At 46.8% G+C, this 25,228-nt stretch overlaps 1 protein-coding gene across 1 annotated transcript; it reads left to right on the top strand.

The window, feature by feature from the left end:
* LOC144168508 (uncharacterized) lies at positions 1-25,027 on the top strand. The gene is made up of 4 exons (XM_077697478.1): positions 1-15; positions 18,184-18,224; positions 20,375-20,505; positions 21,429-25,027. The coding sequence occupies exons 1-4, from the start codon at positions 1-3 to the stop codon at positions 21,692-21,694; spliced, it is 453 nt and encodes a 150-aa protein (XP_077553604.1). The 3' UTR covers positions 21,695-25,027.
* Positions 25,028-25,228: the final 201 nt, after the last annotated feature.

Genomic DNA, 25,228 nt, shown 5'->3' with positions numbered 1-25,228 from the left:
ATGGCAGTGAGCCGTGTAAGTCAGATGAAGAGGGATGAAAAGGGGCATATAAAAACGTGTCCCCTGCTAAACAATTGAAAAAATGCAGACTTTTTTTATTTTTTAATGCGGGTTTTTAATAACGCATTGAAACCGACGGTGGTGGGGTGGTAACGCGCATTTTTATTTACACAGGGTACAAATCACGAAGGGAGCTGTTTGTATACGTACGGTAGTGTCACAATAAGACGCTACATTGCGCTACCTTTCAGATTTCAGAAACATTAGTCGCAAATTAAAATTATTTCCGCCAATTTATTCAGAAATTTCTTGTGGTCACCCCAGTATAGTAAACGCGGGCTTTCATATGAGCTGAAGGGCATGGACTCCACAAAAAACTGTGGTTGATTCCCCTTTCATAGGAATCAGTAAAACACGAAAGTGAAATGTGCAGCGAAATATGCAGCTGAGCATGATTTGCGGGTCGGCGGTCGTCTTGTGGGTGTGCTTGGCGAGCCACGTACTGCTGGCGGGTCGCTACGGCAAAGGTGTACTGTTGTCATTTCCGTGACGGATATGACGTCAGTTAAATCTTTGTGTATCCCGGCATAATACACTTTCGTGTTAAAATATAAAACCCGAAAACGAACAACTCCAAATATAACGTACTCTCTAGTAGTAAAAGTTGCTTCGCTGCAAGAAGACCCTGTGTGCTGAGGTGCACCCTTTACAGGCCGCTTGCCTCGTTGTACTGGCGCCACTTCCGTGACGGATATGACGTAAATGAAATAGTCGTGAATCCCGGAAGAAAACACTTTCGTGTCAAAAACGATTGGTTGTCCCTTTATTAACTACCTGCAACTTGACACCATCAGTTTGCCGCTGCTTGGCACATTGTTAGGCCCAGCGTTAGGGCTACGTAACTTTAAGCCTAACGATGTCGATGCGATAGCCGTTTACCTGCACAGATGTATTGGGCAATGCTTACACTTGGGATTTTCCGTTTTTTTTGGAGTCGTTAAACTCGTAGCACTTAGCGTATATACTCGCTGACGCTGGAGCCAGAGACCAATACTACCGGCTGTGCGGATGTCTGTGGTGCAGACACCAGCGACGGAATGCTAACCTTCATAACCATCAAACACAACCCGCGAAAAATTCATAACAGACTTCGACGCCTTCACGAGTAAGCACTTCGCGTGGGTGAGACAAGAACACGACACGCCTGCGGTTTTCGTAGGCGACTTTAATGATGACATTGCGAAACATGACAAGACAAACTGCAGGTCCCTGGCTTTTGTCAAGGACTACTGTGGACTGCCATGCTACAACGGTCTTAATAAACGAACCACACGGTATATAAACCGTGTTTTCATGTAGTCTTCGCAACAAAGCGATTGCCCCTGCCATTATTCAAGAGCAACAAAACACTGCAGTTCTATCTCCATTGGCAGCAAAAACGCCACGTGTCGAGATTTTGGCGCGCGTTAAGGATACCCCAGAAGGTTGGAATATATCCGGAGATCTCCACTACGGCGCACCTCATAGCTGAAGCGTTGCTTCGGACCGTAAAACCCCCAAAAATTTGAATTTTTTTGAATCTCCATAAACAGCTGAAGTGATCTTGCAACAGCTTCTCTGGACATTTACTTTCGAGGGTAGGGATGGCGCTTCAACTTTCTTTTTCGTAACTAATCCAACGCAAATGCTTAATCTAAGGAACGCACAATTTTCGTCTATGTACTTATACACTGCCTCAGTATACGGCCAAGGTTTGCTTTGCACTAAACAATCTTGACAAAATGAAGCCGTGCCATCAGCGCTAGTATATAGTTTAGGAAGGTCTTGCCTGTATGTACTTCATGCACACGGTGTTCGGCTTAGCAGAAGTGCTTTTCCAACGGAGCTGTAAGCGTTTTCAAATATAGAGGGTGACGCCAAGACATTCTTCGGCGAGCTGCTTACGGGCTTTCAAGGCGAAAGTCCGGCGATGCTTATCAGAGGCTGCTGCTGCTTGATTGTGTTTGCGTCTCTTTCTTCGCTGTGCTTTCTTCGTCTTTAGGCTCGAATCGCTTGGACAGGCAGGCCGGCGACGCTTGACGCCACAGCTTTCCCAGAATCAGAGGAGTTCCACGTGGCCGAAGTGCACGTGTTCTACTCACGTACCGTCGCGTTCACCTGTCACGTAATATGACGTCAGCGCCACATTCAGTAGGATAACTCTTGTTTTACGGCTGGCAACGTGCTGAGGTAGCCCGGTGGTAACGCACTGGCCTCCTACACCAGAGACCAAGGTTCAATTGATTGATTGATTGATTGTGTGGTTTAACGCGCCGAAGCAGCACCTTGGGGCGCAGTAGTGGAGGGCTCTGGATTAATTTTGACCACACGGGGATCTTTAACTGGAGCCGAAATATCGACACACGGGCGCTTTCGCTTTTCGCCTCCGTCTGAAAAGGAGAAACCACGGCCGGGACCGAACCCGCGTCCTTGTGATCAAGTTGTGATCTACTCTACAACAAATTTAATTTTATATACCGGAGAACAGTAGCAACAACGCCGTTTTTTTTTTTTTTCTCTCAGGGTTTCGCGTTACAGAGGTGACCTCGGAGTATTGAACCAGTAAATTTGCCGGGCTTTGCCAAGATGTCTTTCGCAGGTTTTAAATTTAGAGTCCCGGCATCTCTGGGAATCCTGCCATGCAACTTCAAATCCCCAAACAGGCGTTTAAAGCTGTCGTAACGAGAAAATTAATGTCCACTTCGACAGGGTGTCCCAGTTTCACTTGTAGGGTACGGCCGATGGTGGTTAACGTTGGCCTTCTCAGTTCACCGATGCTTTGCGCTTCCACTATATCTTTCAGGTATTGTGGGCAGCTTGGGCAGATTCTCCGTGGATGTTGTCGGCGATAATCCGATGACATATATAGCTAGAAAGTTCTAAGAATGCTTGTGTTAGTTTTGTCGTTTTCTGCGTCCTCCGTGTGTACACACGGTGTGCCATACGAAAATCTGCTGGTAAGGAGAGGCCAGTTTATTCTGACGCAGTCTTCTCCTTTGAGCACTAGTGGTTTTCGTTGGGCTAGTCGAATACACATGACTTCTCCAAAAGCAGCGCGGAGACTACGGCCCGACCAAAGAAGTTACAAACACGGGTGCTGACGAACAACTGGAATAAGTTATACCAGGCGGATAAAACAAAAGAACTAGGCACACGTCAATGAGAGCAAGTGAAAACACCCCATATAGACGGAACAAGTTTACATCGGTGACAAAACAAAGGGACAGCGTCATTGCTACCTAGAACAACAAAAAATTAAAGCAGTTACACTCAACGGGAGAGCTATCAAGTGCGGAGCACTGATTCGCCAGAGGGGCTGTGGCGCCCTCTCTCGACTAGTTCCAGTGTCAGCCTGGCGTTGACACCGAAAGTAGTCAAGAGAGGGCGCTGCAGCACCTGAAAAGGCACATAAAGAGACACTGGATTGAATTGTTAATAATTTGGGGTAATTAATGTTTTCCGTATTTCATATTATTGTGCATTTATTTGCGGCATAGCAACGGTAGCTTCCGTAGCAACGGCGCAGCGCAAAGATCACCCCCAAACACATTGTATACAAGAAACGTGTGCCTCTGTGGCGTAATGGGATTGACATCGGCTCCGTAACGCGAGTGGCCCAGGCTCGATCCCGACCAGGGGAAGCGGGGATTTTTTCCGAGCCTCTGTTCGGGTGCGTGACGCCGCGCGACAACGGTGCCCTCGGACGAGCTACAACGACAAGCCGAGCCCCTAAAGAGCTCCGCACTTAAAGAAAGCACTTTGAACTGGCCCAGAGGCTATATTCTTCGAGTCCTCTCGCGTGCTTGCGCAGTACCAAGAGTTCGGATTTCTCCGGTGCACATGATGCCCCCAGCATCTCGATGTGCTCCTCAGTTGTAACAGTTGTTGCGAGGTAGGCCAGACTGCGGACCGGTGACGATGAAAGGGACGTTTATTCTTTCCTCAGGCCTTTCGTCGTCCGGACGAGCGTTCCGTGGACAGCCGTTCTTTACCGTTGCCCAAAGACGACTCTCCCGTTTCTCTCTCCTCCGGAGGTCTCGAGTCGCGCGCACCGCCACGGTCGCGCGGTTCCGAGAAGCCGGCCTTCGGTCTCATCTGAAGCCGCGACCCGCTGTCCCCCCGATTCCGCCGGAGCGCACACGTGTTCCGCTTCTGGTCAAGAGGTCCAATGAGTCAAGAGGTCCAACGAGACAAGAGGTCCAATAGTCACGTGACGGCCGAGTCAAGAGGTACAACGAGTTAAAAGGTCCAATTTGGGTCAAGAGGTACAACGCGTCAAGAGGTCCAACGCGTCGAAAGGTCCAACGCGTCAAGAGGTCCAACGCGTCAAAAGGTCCAACGAGCCTCCTTCAGCTCACTTTATAAAATCGCTGGAAGCAATAAAATGTCCTAGTAATATCTGCTTTAAGTTTTGCGGGTTTAGATTGCGATAAATGGGTGCTTGTGATGGTTACTGATTGTTCTAGCTATTTTGATGATTCTGTACTATACGACTGCTATATGGTTGTTGGCGAAAATTAGACAGACAGACCCTACTTACACGGGCGCAGTTAACAACGGTCAAGCGAACCGCGGTTAGACAAAACCGCAGTTTGCTGTGTTACACGGTAGACGGTTACCCCGCTAACCATGGTTAACGCAAACTGAGCTTGGCCACCTCAGTTCACGCTAACCGCAGTTGCCGCAGCCGCAGTGCTCAAAATCGCGCAAGTGAGTTCGGACGCAAGTGGCGGCGCATCAGCGAAGGCGGAAAAAAAAAAATCACCTGGCGTTCGGAGGAGACAAAGGTTCTCAAATAGCGGGCGCCCCAAAGCTGTGCCCAAGAGGCGCTTTCGTTCTTTGCGTCGCTCTCGCAAACATGCGCGACTGCCCGTCAGCAGCGGCTCGTTTCCCGATCCACCCGATCAACTATGTATACGACAAAAGCCGTGCTAAATTTGTGAATTCCGAGCGTCGTCCGCCAACAAAAAAAGGATAAACCAGGCAATCGTGAAGCGTTTTCAGCACTCGAAAACGATCGGCCCGCATGTCGGCCGTGCCTGCGAACACGCCGGCGCGCCTGCCCGCACGGAACTGCAAGCGGCTCGAACCGGCCCATACCACGGCAGTAACAGCTTATCGCCGCTCTTCGAAATCAACCTGATCGCGGAAAAGAACTTCCACACGCGAGAAAGTGGAAGTTAGTGGGGTGAAAAATTCTGCTATATATTGTAATTCGTAGTTGTAGATATAGCGGCGGTCAAATATCCACCGCGATTCTAAGCCTAAAGTTCACAACACCGAGCAGACCTGAGCAAACCAAGCCGGTTGCGAGATTTTGGAGAAGCCCCTCACCTCGCCGCGCGCGACTGCATTGCGTTTGGCTCTGAAGCGACTGTTTTAAATATATTTCCTTTTGTCTACACTGCTTCTATTTTGTTTTTTATCGTGAAGTTAAAAGTGTGGTCATTTATTTTTGTTACGCTCACAACCAAGTGACCGCGGTCACCACACTTGGAATTTCGCGTGTAACAGCCGAAACCACAGTTTGTGATAACCGCGGTTAAAGTTAAATAACCACGGTTAGGCTTAACTGCGGTTACGTCCACAAAGTAACTAGAGTATAACGGTTCCTGGTAACGGTTACTAACTGCTTGAGTGACATATTTTGGTCTTTTAGAATTTAGGGTCTGTGTTCCAGCATATGCGTTCTATGACACATATTATACTAATTCTATAGAAATTCTCGCTTCAGCATCTTACGTTCAGCCTTCCAGTTTAGTATATCAGTACTCTTAATCACCAATACTTCCTTGCGTAACTCTGACCAGTCCTTGGATCTCGTGTGTTCTGTTTTTTTTTTTAACGTGACTAGCGATCGGGGCCCCTCTCAAAGGTTGCCGAATGCTGTAGTCCCCAAACCGAATTAATATTCTTTCAACGCGTAGCACAGATTACCTGTTTCTTCGTCCGTGTAAAGTAAAATAATTGAGCTTCCATCTAGTAACTTCCCATTAGAAAATGTGTCAGCAACACAATGGGGTTTGCTGTAGTCACTTCACGAAAGCTGACTTCTTCTGGAGCAAAATCCGTAAGTTTAGTTCACTCTCTTGTTATTGATGGTGTGTCTTTCGTGCATGTTGGGAGTGTCGTTTATTAATAGATGGTCTGCAGCCTCTGAAACCGCGGTTGAAGAAAGCCGCCGTACCGCCACATAACATTCCTATGCGCATGCACGAGAAGAAAGTGAAGCGAAGAACAAACAGGAGAACGTCATTGTTCTCTGATTAACGTGCTGGTTGCTTTTAATAAATGCTGCATTCCAGTTGCATTTCGTGCTTTGTTGGGTTGTTTGTGCTTCGTGCTCTTTTTTAGCATTATGTGTGATTGCTATTTTGAATTTGCTGCTTTTTTTTCTTTCTCAAACCCCCACAGGAATGGACGATGTAGGTATTTCTAATAAATAAATGCACTTGTTACTGCGGCATCTTCGTTTCCGACAGCGCGCTGAAAGCGCAGCACGGCTGATGTAACAGGCCCTGCCGTAGAGGCGTCAGCGTTTGATATTTAGTTTCGGTATTTTTATTATTACCTGTAACCTGCGTAAACGCCGTTGGAGCTTTCCTTGTAAAGACAGCCCACAAAATTATTATTTACTGGCATTATTCGCACTTCTCCCAACACAATTGCGTAAGTGGGAATAACAAAACGCTGTGCATGGTTGCGTCTACCGCGCTCTGCTTGGCGCCTAATATATATTCGTAAAGTGTGCTTGAACAATTCTACGTGCATGGATGCAAGTGTAGCATCCTTTATAGAACCTGCAGTGCCAACAAACGTTCACGCAGTGCGTTTGGCAGCTTGCGGTGATTTGTTAAAGCTTGGACCTCTCGACTCGTTGGACCTTTTGACTCGCCTCAGCCGCGTCAAGAGGTCCACGGTGAGCCAAGAGGTCCAAAGAGACAAGAGGTCCAACGCGTCAAAAGGTCCAATATTGGACCTTTTGACGCGTTGGACCTCTTGACTCATTGGACCTCTTGACTCGGAATCCACGTGTTCCTATTTCACCGACCGGACACCCAGCCGGCGGTCTAAATCAGTTGCTTCTGTTCGGCCTTGGCTCCCCTCCCAATGTCTTACCGACGTGACAGGGATGCGCAGGCGCGCCAGAGTTAATGGCCGTAGAGGTCCCCCCAGAATACCGCACGCAACACAGTGGTTTCCTGCAGCGCCTTTTGTTGCTCCCCTGCCGATCCTCCTATTTTCCGGATGGTGCCAAAAAGTGAAGCCATCCGAGTACTGAGAAAATCATGGTTAGTAAGGCATAGATGCGTTATCCCCGTAACGTCTGCACTCCGCAACATACTGTTCGGGATTGGCTCGTGCTTTTAAAGCGAAGCTTTCAGCCTCTCACTGATTTCGTCTATTGTCCACCCAAAACCCAAACGCACTCGCCAGGCAGAAGCGGAGCGAGTCGCAGCAGACGGGGGGGGAAAGGGACGAACTCCCGAGTACCTTTCGCGCACCGCTCACGCCGACGCCGGCGGGGCCTAGTCCCGAAGACGTCGTGAACGTGGGTGGGATGTGGAGGCTCTGCGCATCCCAACCTCCCACTCCCTGCTGGCCATAAATAAAGTCTCTCTCTCTCTCTCTCTCTCTCTCTCTCTCTCTCTCTCTCTCTCTCTCTCTCTCTCTCTCTCTCTCTCTCTCTCTCTGTGCAGGAAAGACAACTTTCTCTGACGATGATGATGATGATCGCGGATGAAGTCGGAATCGAACCTGTGCCCCTCGCATTATGAAGCCGGCGTCTATCCGATCGCGCCGTTCCGGTACGGTTGCGGCAGTCTGGATTTGGAGAGGGGTTCATGTATGTGCAGAATTACAAAGAAAATGCACCCCTCCGTCTAACGACAATGATTGAACGCTAGGGAATGCCACGGGATGCCCGTATCGGTAAAGCACGAGACAGCACAATCGCAGGGCAGTAAACCGTCCCGATAAGAAACAGGTGTTCGCATAAAGAGGTGTTCGCACATCATACTCTCGCCCAATAGCTTATGGGTTGGTTCGTTTGGTCTGTCCTTCAATGCTGGTTTGGTGTTTGACTTGATTTTGTTAACTTTCGCGTTCCCCAACATTGTCGTTTCGACAGAGATGTAGTTGATTTTTTGTACTGACGTTAACAGAAACTGCGAATGCAACACGGCGACGCGGGCACCGAGGCAGAACGGCGTACGCATGAACGAATGTAAACGGACCACTTGACAGCCGCCGAATGCCTCGCTGTGCGTAAAGCATTAGTTCCCCGAGGATAGAGTTCAATGCGTACGTATATTGTGGTGAGATATATACACGTGGCGATGGCATTCGCCACCATCGCAGGTGCTGTACTATGTCAACTTCTGTTCCTTCTCGTTTCGCGTCGATGCCAGCATACCGGTGGGAAGTGCAAGAGGTGCGGGCTTCGAGTAGAACTACGACAAATTGCGGCAACCGGTATATAGAATAAAATAACCGCCGATAAGTGCAATAATTTTTTCCAGTGTGCCGTCTGTAAAATAAGTAATCATCACAAAGCGCTGCTTTCTCTACTTTTTTTTTTTTGTAGCGCGCATTCCACAAAGCATTTATTTACCATTAAAGAGAACGCTGCTTTCTCTTCTCACTCCTAACCAACGCCGAAGAAATTTATCCAAGGAGCCAGCTGGTTTGAGCTACCACTATAGCGAGCACACATATGTTGCGAAGTTGTTCCATTGTCTATAGAGCTTCAATTGTAAATGACAAAGTTGTAGATTTCGAGAAGAAAACACTTCGTGCCGCGTTGAGGGGCTAAATGCTACTCGCGAATAACCGGACTTTTTTCGACTCGACTCTGCCATATACACTGATGTCCGTCGGTCGTGATCAAACAATTTTTCCCCCCACAAAGGCGCCGTTCCGCTCGTTCGTTCCTTTTCAGGCACCTGAGTGGGAACAGCTGTTCTCCTCCTCGCGTTCGCTCCTCGGCAATCAATATGTCACACGGGTTGGCTGCTGCACGCATACACGTTTAAGTGCCTCGCGTGACAGCCCGCTGCCAGGGCGGCGGCAAGGCCGAAGTGGCGGCGTGATAGAGAGGCAGAGCGTGTCGAATGGTGGCCCCGTACAACAACCCGGTGTGAAAAGTGATTCGGGACACGAAATGCGCCGCCGACCGACACTCTCCGCCGGCCATGGAGAGCGAATGAAAGCGAACTGGGAACGTTCGGCTTCCGAGCACGATTTTCCCGCCGTGTGGGACAGCGTAACTGTTTTTTTTTTTAGATTATTCCTCTCGGCTATCAACGCGGAGGCAGTAAACGCCCGACGTAGAGCAGCCGTTGCTGCGGTCGTGAATACGAACCACACGCGTGTAGAGGCGTACATAAAAATGATGAGATTGCGGTGCAATGCACGACTGCATTGAAAGGCGGCCAGTGGGTATTGGACACATTGACTATTGTGTCTGATGCTCTCTGTATTTTCAACGTAACAGTGACTGAAGAATAAGCTTGTGCCGGAAAATATTCGAGATACTTTCTTTTTTTCAGTCACTTGCAATAAGACGCTACGGCGGCTGGCAGCGTAGCGTTACGGGCGGCCTTATCCTTGATGGAAGTGTTTTTACTGCAGCTTACGATTTGCAACTTGTTTATCGGAAAGGAAATTTTAGGCTTTGAATTTTATTACATTTAGCGCTCAAGACCGTGACCGAAAAACCGGCATTTGTAGCACCACGCTTTTTTAAAGCAGCCTTAAATTTCTAAACGAAACGGCGCTAAAGCTATTCAGTATTCACTATTATACGCATGCCAACACCTCTGTAGCAGTGCGTTATTCTACAGGTTCGACGGCTTGCATTCCGGACTAATCGTGAATGCGTCGGAGTTTCTCATGGTCGTGGCATGAACGTCTACTGGTGAAACGAATAAAAAATTGCCAGATACACGTGGAACCCTCATTGATAGATTGTAGGCGCGCCTACGTAACGCAGGCGATGAGGCGCGCTGTAGTGGAGGGCTCCGGATTGATTTCGACCACCACGGGATCTTAAACATGCGCCATCCGGACTACTGTGAGATGAGGCCTCGGAGTACAGCTGAGCGGAACATTCGGCATTTTTCGGTAGTCTTAATGATTGATGATTGATTGTGGGGTTTAACGCGCCGACGCAACGCAGGCGATGAGGCGCGCCGTAGTGGAGGGCTCCGGATTAATTTTGACCACCTGGGGATCTTTAACGTGCGCCGAAATCTCGAACACACGGGCGTTTTTGCTTTTCGCCTCCATCAGAAAAGCGGCCGCCGCGGCCGGGAATCGAACCCGCGACCTTGTGCTCAGCAGCGCAACGCCTTAGCCACTGAGCCACCGCGGCGGGTCTGTAGTCTTAATATTGTATCTTCCCAGTGTATTGATATCTAAAATGCTACTAATGCCGGTTGTATTTTTTTTTTTTGGAGCTCATGGCAGCACCATATCATATGCTGTAGGTCTGCTCTGCTGTTGCACCAGAGGTTTCAATAAAGGTCTGGATAGCAACAGGGATTGGAAAAGTGTTTGTCTGCAACTGTCGCCCCGTGACTGCCCCTTTTCTGATAAATGCGTGGCTGGCCGGTGTATACTTGCACCTTGCTAGCCTGTTGTGATTTATCGTACCATCCCTGTGTGTGACTAGCCTGTCTTTTGTGATCTAATGATGTGAGCTTGTTCTTGGCCTTCCTGTGCTGTCTGGTATGGGGATGATGGTAGGTGTGGCGGCGTAGTCGGCAACACAACTCGGTTGCTTAGAGCTCGAGTGTTTGCGTAGGCCAGTTCCTTCCCCGGTAGACCGGTGTTCGTGAACCCAAGTCTTTTACATAACAGCAATCGCACTGCTATCACGCCGCACCGATGCGAAGGATCGCCCGTAATTTGTTGTTGTTTACGAATGATGACGATTATTTCGCTGTACAGAGCCTCCGCTATTACGTCGCGCGAGAGGTCTCACGTATACGGCCGGCGTTGTAATAACGGAGCTTCTGTCACCACTGCGGCAGACGACTGCGAATGGCGTTAAAAATGCCTTAGCCCGTTTCCTCAAGGGGTCCCCAGGACAGACGCTCTGAAACTTCGCAGACTCCTTCGCTGGGATGTTGTACTGTGTACATACAAGTCCGAATTTCCACACGAATTTTTTCCAACCCCCACGGTGGCTCGGTGGTTAAGGCATTGTGCGGTTGACTTGACCCAAATGCCGCGCATTTTATCCGAGAGTTTTATCCGAGCGTAACACCCCCATAGTTTGAAATTACATAAATGTTTTCACGTCGTGACTGGAAAATACGCACACGTTGCCACTAAAAGTATCGCTGAGGAGTGAATGTGCCCACTCTGCGTGTTTTCTAATTTAAGCGCGGCACGATATTGCAAAAATCTCCTTGCTGCGGCGTCAACGGAAACATGATAGGCGTCGGGACATGTTGGGGCCATGGGTCACGTATTCCGCGCAGAAGCGGTCACGCACGTGCGTTGCGGGTCAATCAGCCTCGATGGGGCCAAGGTCGCTGTGCACGTGCTATCCAATATGTTTATTTATCTTGCGAGGACGAAGCAACTGCGTTATCAGTGGTACGTTCCATCTTGATCACTCCCCATTTAATTCTCCAGCCTCCACTACTTTGGCAAATAATTAGCTCGGCCTTAGTGTTTCTAAAAAATTCAGCAAAAAAAGTTTTTATACATTTAACCGTAGGGAAGGAAATGGAATGAAGCAAGAGGTGATGTAAGAGATGCAAGAAAAAGCCAGGCCAATGATGCGTCGATATTCGAACCATAAAAACATCGGTGAATAGTATTTGTTTTTAATTTTATTTACCGATAACTCTTACTACTGGAAATGTTCCAGTTTTTTCCTGGTCAGGATTACGAATGCTGTTAGGAATTGAAGTTGGCTTCACTGCAAGATACTTACTCATACATTCACCGCGCACCATGCACTTTGTGACTGCTACCGAACTTCTTCTTTCGCTTTACTGCAAAGCGTAAGGGTCGTGCGAGAAAGCGACACACGTTTGGGAAGGAAAACTGTACGGGTGAGAATCTTAGTTCGCGAGAGAATGGAAAGCAATTCTTTTCCTCTTCTAAAGACGCAAAAATTTTGGCTTCCTGCCTGTCTGTATGTCCCTCGATCTCTTAAAGGAGCCATGAAGAGAAAATACAACTTCGTTTAATTTGAAAGAACTAGGATTCAGTATCTCACTCAGCTCCATTACAGCCACAAAATATGTTTTTTAACGCGAAAAAAGCAAGAAGTATTTAAAAATTTTCAAATTTGGCGTCACAGTGACGTGTTATGAGCAAGAATGACGTCATACGGGCCAACAATAAAACATAATTTTCAGTGCGTTAACTGCACGTTAGCATTCAAGTGATGCGGTCAAATGGAACTAGAGGCCCCATTACAGACGTCCAGTCATAAGTCGTCGCGACTGGTCAGTTAGGCGGTCACCAATCGCACAAACAATGTTCTGTGACGTCATAGAAAAGTTGCGGGAAATCGGCTAGGGGGTCGCGACTGCTTCACACGTTTTCTTTAATATCTCCTTTATTTGTTCGAAGAGTGCGATGATATTGGTATAATCGTTATTGGGACTAAGCAGTCTTTCTTATAAACCCAACTTGTATTTTGTCTTCATGGCTCCTTTAAGCATATCGTCAAAAAGAAGTATATATAGTCGGAACCGTTCCAAACTACTAAAAATGTTGGCGTTCGTCATACATATTCCAAATATTTAGCGCAAAAGGAAATCTCAGGCGCATTTGAGGCAACATTTATTACTTAACCAGTAGTTACCGTTTTCTTTTAGTTAAGAATGCCCGTTGGGGTGGTTTTCAAAATTGCAAGTGAAAAAAGAAAAACGGGTTAAAATAGCACAGCATTGCTCCAGAACATGCAAGCACAAGAAGAACAGAGCTCCCACTCATACTGTTCCACGCAGAACAGGAAACAAACAAAAAAAAAGCAAGAAAAATAATTCTGCAGAAATTTAGAGAATTATCCACTAATGCGTAGCATTCTTACGCCGCTTATTTTTAGTGTAAGTTTTCTCCAGCCACACTTTTAAGTGCAATGCACTTCTTAAAGGAGCCATGAAGAGAAAACAAAAGTTTGTTTTATTCGAAAGATTAGGTGTTTCATAGTACCCCAAGCGCTTTCCCGGAAGCAAATGATGCTTTATTCACTGAGAAATAAGGCAATTTAAGCCAAAATTTTAAATCTCCCGCTAAAATTGAACATTCCGTGACGTGTACAATGGCGTCATAGAGCCGGTCTATGAAACAGATACTTAGTATGCCGACTCCATATAGCACCCACACGCGGGAGTCGATCGAGACGGCGGCCATTTTAAAAATACTAGTAAAACCTAGTGCACCCGCAGCCCTAGTCATGGAATCGCCTGATCCGGAGAACAAAACTCTCGCCGAGGAGCTCGGGCTTGCATTTAACAACCTCACACCACAAAAACGCTCAATGCTTCTAAGTGCACGAGCGGCAAGAGTTGTGGGATACGCGGTGGACGGGAAAGCGACCATTCCGCGATAGCCACAACAGACGAACGCCCAGCCGTCGGCACCGCTGCCTCGTCAGCCCCGTCGCGACGGACGAATATAGACTGGTACGTATGTGCCGTATTTTGATTACGGTTAATAATAGTTCAATTTCAGTAGCAGTATCACTTATGCCAGTTGGCCGGTGTCGTGTATGGAAAGCCGTTCGCGCGAGCTCTCTGCTTCGACCAGAAAGATACGAGCGTCAATGCGCGGTGTTTACAGCATTTTTTTCCCCAAGGTCAGAGCGATTTGACGAAGTCGGCGACGAGCGCCAGCATGTCCCAGGAGTGAGCTAACGTAAGGGTCCCTGCCGTAACTGAACAAACTGAAGTTTTGAGTGGTTGTAAACTGGAAACGAACTCGTAACGACAGCAGCAAGCCAACACCATTCGAAACTTACGCGACGACTGGCACTATCTCGTCGCTTCTTGCTGTTCCTTACTCCGCTCGTTTCTATTTTTGCCTTTGCTGGTTGGCGATATGACGGCCAACCTCCTGTGAAGGGATTACGATACGAAGCAAGGTCGCGGCTGTGCGTGCTGGAACGGTTCGTTGGCCCCGAAGAGCCTCGAACCCGAAAATTCGTCTGCGCGACGGCGAGATGTCGAGCTCGGCCGGCGCGCTAGTTTCGTACGCATTGGCGCACACGCTTGCGAGTTCGTTCGGACCTTCAACCGTTTACTCCACCGTTCTTTGTCATAAAAAGAATGTGCAGTATGTTTCACGGGCATTTAGCTCGCTATGCAAGCTGTAAGCCCTGCCTAACATGCGTTTGCTTTTGCCGGCCTCCGCCAATCGCAGAGCATTCCCAAGTGACATCACAGGTTCTGTTGCGGAAAATGAGCTGGTGGGTCGCATGGTCATTTCCTTTTTTCCTAATTATGTAGCTTATTTGAGCGAAGTTTGCGTTATAAGTGGTGTCGTTATGGTTCTAACGAGGCAATCTTTCGAATGAACCAAACTTGTGTTTTCTCTTCATGGCTCCTTTAAGCGACCCTGAACCTGCGTCCACCGGCGATGTCCGCGCACGTGGAGATGGGCGCGCGCAGCCTGACCGCTGACATGGCACATACCCACGTGGGGGATTGGCCAGGAATCTCCTCGTCTTCCTTGGCAACGGGGGGAGATGGGCGCGCGCTGCCTGGCCGCTGACATGGCACATACCCACGTGGGGGATTGGCCAAGAATCGGGCGTGAGAAGGGCTAATGCACCTGCTTAAAGGAGTACTGACACGAAATTTCAAAGCTCAGATCCGCTCTAGCAATCAAGTACAACGACAACACAAATAGGTGTCTGTGAATAAATGCATCTTTCTTTCTTTGTAGTTGTGTGTGTGTGTGTGATCTCTCTTTCGCGAACATTACCGAACCGCGCAAATTCAACTCGTGCATTCGCACTTTCACATTCTTCCCCTCGGGGAAATGCGGGGAATTTTTTGGTTTTTCTAATTCCTGTCCGACAAATTATCTCCATTTGCCATATTACAACGATTACAAGTGGAATTTTTGCGACATCTGCGTTGTTGTGGAAATGCAGGTCGTTAGTGTACGATTTGCCATTTTCAGTACTTTTCTATATTTTTTTATTTATTATTTTTTCAAAATTGCTTTCGACCAATTATCTCCATTTACGCTATTATAACGACTAGAAGTGGAACTTTCCCGAAATCTGCATTATTGCGGAAATGCAGGGCGTTACACAATTTTCCATTTTCCGTAATTATTTTGTATTTTTCTTGTTTTTAGTTTTTCAAAATTTCGTTAGACCAATTATCTCCACTTATGATATAACGATTACAGGTGGAGCTTTTGCGAAAACTGCATTACTGTGGAAATGCCATCCGTTATACGTTTTGCCTCTTTCCGTATTTTTAAAACATTTTTCTTATTTTTTAGTTCTTAAAATTTTCGCCCGTCCAATCATCTCCATTTACGTTATCATAACGACCTCATTTAGAACTTTACTGAAATATACATTATTGTGGAAATGCAGGGCGTTACACAGTTCGCATTTTCCGTAATTATTTTATATTTTTCTCATGTTTCTAGTTTTTCGAAATTTCGTTGGACTAATTATCTCCATTTATGATATTATAGCGATTACAGGTTAAACTTTCGCGAAATCTGCATTATCGTGGAAATGCAGGGCGTTACACGTTTCGCCATTTTCCGTAATTCTTTATATTTTTCTTATTTTTTCAGTTTTTCAATATTTCGTGCCACCAGTTATCTCCCCTTACGCCGTTATATTGATTACAGGTTGAACTTCCGCGATATCTGCATTTTTGTGGAAATGCAGGGCGTTACACGATCCGGGCTGGGTTGGGGGGGGGGGGGGGTGCTCGGGAAAGGATGCTACGCATTAAAAAGATGTGCGCTGTACCAAAATATTGCGCGTGAGAAGTGCGGAGGCGGGAAACTTGATCTGCATTGAATAAACCTAAGATCCATTCAGTTCATCGCGAGCGGAGCGAGATGTGAGTGGAAGAGCGTGAATCGTGGAACTGAGAGCGGAGAAGGAGTTACGTGGCAGGGGCGGCAAAAAACTCGTATTTCGACGACATTTGCTGTGAATCAAGAAGATACGCGGTCAAAGTTTTTGATTATAAACAGTGAAGAATTGAGCAAACCCATTTAAAATTGCTGGGGCGATTGCAATGTTTACCTTCTAGCCTGCCTGTTTCATGAGAGTGAGTAAGTGAGTGAGTGAGTGAGTGAGTGAGTGAGTGAGTGAGTGAGTGAGTGAGTGAGTGAGTGAGTGAGTGAGTGAGTGAGTGAGTGAGTGAGTGAGTGAGTGATGCAGAAAATCACCATTTATCACTGAGTTCTGGGATTCATGAAAACTGTAGCCGGAGACTAGACACATATCTCCACAGATGCTCGCGCCCCTTTATAATGTGGGCATTTTAAACCTAGCTTAAGCGGGTGGAAGGGCACTTCTGTTAAAAAAGCGTTCTGCCAAATATGTTCTTTTTCTTTTAAAAGCGATGTTTGCCGGGGAAAAAAAAACTTTGTCTTGTCTTGTCTTGAAATGAACGCGCGTGTATTCAGGAATATTCTGTTTTTTCCCTAGTATTCTCGCTTTGTTATTCGACCTAGAGGCAAAACATGAATTCGATGTTTGAGCTTCTCTAGTAATCACATTTTCAGTTCGTTAATCACGCGTGCTTTCTGTCTGAACATATACTGGTCCTAGGTAAGCTGAAGTTGAACCTGGAGAGTGGCAGCGTAGACGAGTTGATACGTCATGGCTACCTAATCGCTTACGAATACTTACTTTAAACAGCACTGAAGGAGTGCCATTCGGAGCCATTATGGCCAAGAGAAGACGTTACGTAATCTCCGCATGCAGACGCAGTACAGGGACTTGCGCCATGCACTCGTTCGCACAGCAAAGGGGCCCCGAAGGCAACATACAAGTTTATGGTTCATTAGAAAGACTGCTTTGTCCCGATAACAATGATACCAATTTATCGTAAACTTCGGAGAAATAATGGTGACATTAAAGAAAACATGTGAACTAGTGGCGACTCCTCAGCCACTTTCCGGCAAATTTTCTATGACGTCACAGAAACTTGCTTGTGCGATTGGCGGACGCCGACCTAATCGCCAAGACACATGATTGGACGATTGTAGTGGGGCTTCTAGTTACGTTTTATCGCATCACATGAATGCTAACGTGCAGTTAGCACACCGAAAATTATGTTTTTTCAGTTATGGCCCGTATGACTTCACTCCTGCCCATAACACGTCACTGCAGCGCGAAATTTGAATGATTTTTTTTTATAATTCTTGCGTTTTTCCGGTTAAAAACGAATTTCGTGGCTACAGTGGGCCTGAGTGGGGTACGGATCGAGGCCTAGTTATTTCGTTAAACGACGATGTATTTGGTCTTCATAACCCCTTTATATATAATATGTGAGGGGCCATATACAAGTTTACTCAGGCCTGAGATTAAAGACGTGATTCAATTTTCTCCATTGGCGTCACTTAATTGCTAGTGTTTTGGTGTGATTGAAGGAATCAATCGCAGCAGTTGGGTGGGGACGTCTTAAATGGCAATTGCGACCAGGATCGATGTGGAAAAGCCTTAATGGACCACAGGAAGTCTCTTTAAAGTTTTGTCGTCATAGCAAACAACACCCATGGCAAGTTTTACAGCCGATCAATATAAGTGCACAGGAGACATTGAATTTAATGGTTTAATGGCAAACAACGCCTGCCGCAAGAGGATATGAAGGGAAATTCATCACCCGCACGGCGGCTTTCTTTGCATCTGGTGTCACGCCATATGTCGTGATGCACTGCGGTACGCCGAGTCCACTCCTGTCGCTCATCGCTTCCGCCTAGCCGGGGAAAAAAAGGAAACGAAAGAAGTGATCAGGGCGCGATTTATTGACGACTACATAGGAGCTAGCGCATTTCTCAGAGGCTTTTTTTATTTCCTTGTGCCCAGGCTCCGTGCCGTCTAAAGACAGATAGGACGGGGCCGGTTCACCAGGAGCAAGCGGGCCGCCAACGCGCGGCGCCAGTTTCGTGAAGAGAGCGGCGTAGGGCGGGATCCTGGCGTACCTCCATCCGGCATGGTACTTCTGGTAAGCCCAACTTTCACGCAGCTTTGCTTTTGATGAAGCGCTTGCCATTGACACGTACAGGTGTGGGTGGGATGATACTCCTAATCAAGTCGTTAAAGGCACGCTGAAGACAGAAAGTGATAATAATTATTAATTTGTCAGATTGACGTGTACGGTTGCGTGACCCCCTCAATTTAACATCTTACCTCCACCTCTTTAATCCACTTCCCTTTAATCCACTTCCAATCCCATTAATCCACTTCCTCCAACAGGCTTAGAGCCTGCCCTGCCTACAATTAAGATGGTTCTCCCCCACCTCTCCTAGTAATCAGTTTTCTTTCTTTCTTTCTTTCTTTCTTTCTTTCTTTCTTTCTTTCTTTCTTTCTTTCTTTCTTTCTTTCTTTCTTTCTTTCTTTCTTTCTGTCTTTCTTTCTTTCTTTCTTTCTTTCTTTCTTTCTTTCTTTCTGTCTTTCTTTCTTCCCCCTCCCTCCCTCCCTCCCTCGCTTTCTTTCCTTCTTTTCTTCCTTCTATCTCTTTCTTTCTCTCTTCATTTCTCTCTCTCTCTCTCTCTCTCTCTCTCTCTCTCTCTCTCTCTCTCTCTCTCTCTCTCTCTCTCTCTCTCTCTCTCTCTCTCTCTCTCTCTCTCTCTTTCTTTATTTTCTTTTTTTTTCTTTCTTTTTTTGTGTCTTTCTTTAACTCCACCGAGCATTTCCTTCGCGGCTACAGAGGTGTTATTTCCGTTGTACCATTACCTTCGTAGATATCATGACGCAGACTCTGACGACACACTTTTAAGACCACAGGGCAAGATTTAACTGTGTGTGGCAGATGAAGTAGATAGTAAGCATGTGACAGGCAAAAATTCAGAATTTCACGATTGAAACGGCCTCAAAATGCATTGCTACACTAATGTGACGTCATTGGTGTAGCTTATGATGCAGCTGCCGAGGGAGCACACTGTTTTTTTATGCTTAATCGTTAATTTCTACGAGGACTATACAGATACACGGGGTCTTATGGAGGTGTTTAATAATAGGCTTTAAGGCCTTTATACTTTGATGTCATACTGCTAATGTTACCTAACCTAACCTAACCTAACCTAATTTAACCTAACCTTCCTAGGCATGCATTTTTGTTCACTAGGGAAGACGACTTTAAAGCGGCTCCCTGTATAGCGCTCCACAGGAATACGTGAGATCTCGTGGAACACCATGCGTTGGTATCAGACTGACCTTATAAAGGCCTTCCCAGCAGTGCATTTGTGTAATGTAGTGAAGCCCACTATGAGCGGCTTACGAATTTCTCCGACATGTCCCACATGGGAATTCGTGCTAATTTTTCATTGCGGTAATTTCCGTAGCAAATTTTGGCGAAAACACCCTGTAACGTGAAAGGAGAATTTACAGTGCACTGTGGCTTTATTCCTGCGCACGCGTCCGCTTGTGGTAAAGTAGAGGACATACCCAGTGAAGGGCAAGTTACCACCAAATCTGTGGGGTTACTGTGAAAAAAAATATTGTAATGTCTTTTAGGCTGGAAATTTCCCATGCCGGAGCTTCATTCGAGCTATGTTAAAACAGCAGTTACGTTGAATATATATTTGTTATATTTTCCTCATGAGGACTAAGTAAAATTTCGAAGCCGTGATGCGTTGCAGCCACGATTCAAAAGCGACTTTATTGAAATAGGGCTTCAAGCTGGCCGCACCTAAGATAACCCACTCATTCAGCGAACATGGACCGGTTTTCACGACTTCGCTATCGGCAGGACGTTTTATTCCACAGAACGCATAGCCCCCCCCCCCCCCCGCCCCCCCCCCTCCCCTGCGCCGTTTATATTCGCTCTAAAACGGCCGGATGTTCTGTGAAAGCTTCTGTGCGGCACTTACGCGAAATTTAATCTTTATTCTTAATTATATGTTGTTCTTCCCGTTCATCTGATGGATTCCTGGAGTAGGAAACCGCTCATACCTAAAAAAAATAACAAAAAAAAAAAAAACAACAGCAGCAGAAGCAGCAGCAACACTAACGACGAAAACGGTTTACTTCTACAATATCAATACTACAATCGCAACTCCCCAAAGAAGACAGCTTTTGTGGCAGGACCCCTGCCGCGATTGACGGCGCCTTCCGAGTGCACAGGCGGGTCTCCTGGGTTTCCGCCACGTGCAGGATCGCGCTCGCGTTGGTGTTGATATCGGCGGTGTCCTTGACTGTGCTCTGCATCCTCTGCTGCCGGAGGCCACGGCGCAAGTCCCTCTGCCTCGCCACCGCAGCCCTGCCTGCAGCCGCGCTCAGGACGAGTAAGCGTTCCCCTCCTGGCCAGAGGCCTATTTCCTCAATACCTCCGCCTTTCCCAGTAAGAGCACGCTGTATCCACCCTTGTTGCTTATCTTGTCAGCCCTGAATTGGCATTTTTTTTCTTTCTTCCCAAGTCCCTCAACTTCTTCCAATGAGCTACCCAGGTTCTTTCAAAGTTTTTAGGCATGCACAGCACCAACCCATTTTCCAATTTTTTTTGCGAGCAATATAACTGTGAGCCTTTCGCTGCATAGTTAAGAAACATGCTTTGCATAGATGCCGTTAACCACGTGGCCTAACGACTTCGCTATGTTCACAACTTGTTTTAGAACCCTTTTAATATAGTCGGGAGAACTATACGAGTTTGGCTGTTGTAGCGAGTAGATGGCAGGAGTGGCAGAGACAGAGGAAGGTGGCGAGGGAGATGCATGGGAGTACTGCGGAGCCGGTCTGTAACATGAGCCACATTCGGGCCTCGCATTACTGAGCGAGGTATGGGTAGAAGGGTAGTGGAAGCGACTGTGGCGATAGTGGGAAAGACTTTCTTGCCGCTCTTTGCCCTACTTGGTCTTGCGCCATAAACACTCAAACATCATCATTGATAGTGGGAAAGAAGACCGGCATGTGTGAGGGGGAGAAGGCGGAGGGGAGGCCTGGGTGCACTTTTCTTTTTTCATCCCTCAGGTCACCCAGAAGCGCGCAGCACACTAATCTGTGTTTTTTTGTTCGTACTTTTGGGGTCAAAGTTTTTTTTCTCGTTATTTGCAGTTATAGTTCGTTTATTATTTAGTTCGTTTCTGTTGGCTCAAAATGGGGTGAGGTTGTTGTCTTAAAAGGGCACGTTCGTCCGATTATGTAAAACGACCGACCCTTTTGTTGCCTTAGGCGTCGTCCCTTCAAAGACGTGTCCTGCGTGCTGTTCCAGCGCAAGACGCCCAGGGCATCATCCACCCCGACGTCGCCTTCCGCGTCTTGGGAGAGGCCTCGGGAGCGGCCGCTCCGCATTCGGAGAGGCTGAAGCCAGCAGAATCTTCGTCGCGCGTCATCACGCCGCTGCGGCCGCTCAGTCCGGCCTACCAGCCGACTCAACCTGTCAGCGTACGCTCGACCCCGTGTCACCGGGGGGCCCTGGAACTCACGCTGCCGCCGGGCTACATCGCGCAGAGGGAAGCCAAGCTGGCTTCCTCGTGACCCAGCCGTTGAGGACATAGGGGAGCCTTCGTACGAACCCCTTTCGAGACTCCAGTCTAAGTCTTGGGTACTAAAGATGCTATCACTGAACAAGCCCGGCAGCAGTTGCGCAAGCAGGGAGTGCTCACGTCTCGAGCCAAAGTCGGTTCCATGAAAACCGCGTGCCTCTTGAGATTCTCGAAAAGGCCTCTTGTGCGCCAGGTGGCTGCAGGTGGGTTTAAAACGCTTTATGCTATATACTAGTAGATGTGATGCACTTTATCAGTGCATGGAGTCCAAATCGGCCATGAGCCAAAACTTCATCTACCGCTGCACCGAAAACTAATCTTATGGTGCTGCTCCCGCTGAACTTACCAGTACAGGTACTTGTAGCCTCTTGTAAACGACTTCGCTGGGCTGTGGAGTTGACCCTGCAGTATTAAGCGCTATAATGCCGCTGTTTCACGGCTTTAAGTATCATTTCATCAGAGTAACGTTAAAGCACACATTAACGCAAAATTTAAAGGACCTACTGGTTCATGAGGTCAATAAGCTGTGTTATTCATATCAATGCGCTGTGTTGCATTTGTTCATGTAATTACAAAGGAAAAAAAATATTCGTTTATCTAAAATGATATTTCGCTATGTTACGGAGGAAAGGATTGCCTCTAACGCTTCTGTACATAATCCGAAACGCGTTCTGCCATTGACTCGTGTTAACAAAAAAACATTCGTCTTCAAGGAAGGCAAAAAACAAACAAATCAAACGTTACTGTGTGACTGTGTAGCGAGTTGACAGAGTGTAATGAAATGTTGCGAAGTCACTGATTTCTAGGGGAGAGCAGCACGAACCCGGGTTCAGGTTCGTGAACAAAATGGGAAACTCCGCCTTGCATGGTTTTTATGGCGTTCGTATCCGGACGGGGCGCAGGGGCCTTCGCATATATGTTTTTTTTTTCTTTCTGATAGCACGATTTCTTCAAACGAACATCGACATTCGGGTCATGGGGTAATGTGATACTCGCTGTACAAAAGTGTTTTACTGTTTTCTTCCTTGTGCAAAAAAATTCCCAAGTTCATGCCAAATCCAAAGGTGTAGCTCATAGTCTGAACGCTGTGCCCTAAATAAGCGGCTGACTATAGCACTCACAAAACGATCATCACCATCCCTCTAGTAAGGCTACACTGCATCGGCACTCAAATTGTTGACTTCCTATTAAATTGTCACTTGATGACAAACTGCAGTATTTCTGTAGAAATTACCCATTCTTCGCCAACATGGTTCGTTCTGCATATTGGGGACCTTTCAAAGGAATCTAAAGCCATGGGAATTAAATATGGCCAATTTGTTTGAGTCACGATACATTTAACAATAAACAATGTTACCCAAATTGAAATCAGCATGAAACATATTTGGTCACTCGTAGATTGATAGCAGCAAATTACGTTACACTGATAACAGGATGTATAGCAACTTCTGCACGAGCATGTTTGTTTAACGAATAAAGTCTGGATATCGTCCGGTTCACTTCCGGTAAGAGCGAAGGAAAAAAAGCGTTAACGTCAGCATTCTTTTAATGCCTCAGCAAGCAAAAAAAGGGGACCTTTGTTGGCAGAGGTTGCTCATCAACATTTCCCATCAGTAACTTGTTCATCAACGTGTTCTCTAGAAAGAGACCCTGGTTAAATGTCAATTAGTACTTACGCCAACCGATGTTACGTGAAGAACTGGAAGCACATAGACTGGTCAGGAATTGATTGAAGGACGGCATCATAAATATATGATTGGAAGTGGCAATCACGTATTTTAGACAGCACGATCAGCAAACTTTGGGCGCTTCTGTCAGGTTTAACCTTCGACAAGCTGAACAGGTTTTCGCCTTTCGGTTCAGTCCTAAATTGTGTACAGTGTACGCGCTGCCATTGCTGATATGCGTAATGATAGCCGATGAAAGCGCTGGCGCGCCAACGAGGCTGGTTTCGGTGTTCTAACCCCCACAAAAGACAGAAAAAAAAGGGTGCAAACTTTGAGTGTAAGTTGTGTGTTCTGCCCCCATCTTCGTCCCCAACCAACATTCAAAATTTTATAAATCGTTCCTGTGTATTTAACCCCCACTCCTTCCCCCCTGCAGACACAAGTCCGAAGTGCTTTATAGGGTAAAAACGGTGAGGAAGATGTCGATACCTGGAGAATCGACCGATAATCAAAGCCTGACATCACATCACAGTGCTGCTTTAGTGCGTTTTAGAGAAAATTCCTTGAAGGAGGGAAGTTTGCGTGCCTTGAGGTGAGAGATACAAATGGCTCGAAAGACTTGAAAAGCGTAGGAGCCTGTTTGCAGTGATTTCTTATATTCACCATTCGCTGTTGTCCACACGTGTCTATTAAATCAATCAGTAATTCTTAAATAGTATGTCGCTTATCATATACATTCATACACCTTCGCAAGAGATTTTTGAAAAAATAGAGGCATTTTGTCTTCAAAGTGGCGAATTTGATCATAATAAAGCAAATCACTATGCACAGGTTTCGAGAGCTGTTATAAATGATCACCAGATAAGCACGGAGTAACGTCATGGCGGCGGCTTGCCGACGCAAAACTCCCTTCCGGCGCTCATTCCCGGCATTCAATGTGCTGCCGAAATGGAACAAATTGTTATGCATGCTCAATGCCCCTAGCTTTCTTAAGCACTTGGGCGACACGAATGTATTTTTTCGATAAGAATTACCAACAACAGCAACAACGCTGAAAAACAGCTAACAGAAAGCAGCAGCTTTACTGTTTCGTCCTCGCAGATTGACACGAAGTATCTGCTTGAGCAACCAGCATTGACGAAAAACGAACCAATGGTGTCCTCTGATATTGTACCCCATGATTACAATCACGCCCTTATGTTTCCACCAATGCGTTAAGGTGAAGAAAGTGGCTGCTCGCACAGATTTGTGAAAAAGATTGCTTTGGATGAATGACGTGGCTGTTGCTGCAAAGGAATTGTTCCTGGTGGAGTCTGGTTGAACTCCACTGTACACGCACCTGTTTTTTATGCTTGCGAATGATGTACAATGCCTTGTGTTTCGCGTGCAAGATGCGGATGGTGCACAAGCTATACACTTGCGCACCCGCCAAGCTGACTGTCACCCTTGACTTGCGTACGTTCATTGTGACTAATAAAATGCTCACAACTGAAGTCGGATAACTATGGCCTTCTAGCCCGTTGCATCCGTGTTGTATATTTTACCTAGTTTTTAATTAATTAATAAGGTTATAGTATAGAGCAAGATACACATTTTGCGTTCTGCGGCTCGTGTTTAAAGGGTAGTTGCGGATGACCTACACAATTTTTAACAAAAATGATGTAGTGCGTTCTCCATCGTAGTCCTCTTTATCACACCAAATAGAGAAGATGTTAAAGGTTTTGTGCCCCCGCACAAGAATTTTGACGTCGGGCTCCCGGCAGCTGCACAGCGCAGCCGCAGCGAATGGATTTCTGCTGGGCTGGCCACCTTGTGCTACGCGAAGCTGTTACTATGCTGGCCATAGCTATTACGTCGCA

The sequence above is a fragment of the Haemaphysalis longicornis genome, unplaced genomic scaffold (assembly GCF_048455015.1).
Source record: "Haemaphysalis longicornis isolate Haplotype H1 unplaced genomic scaffold, Haemaphysalis longicornis Haplotype H1 scaffold_2, whole genome shotgun sequence".
NCBI classification, from domain to species: Eukaryota; Metazoa; Arthropoda; class Arachnida; order Ixodida; family Ixodidae; genus Haemaphysalis; species Haemaphysalis longicornis.
This window is presented reverse-complemented; position numbering and strand designations above follow the sequence as displayed.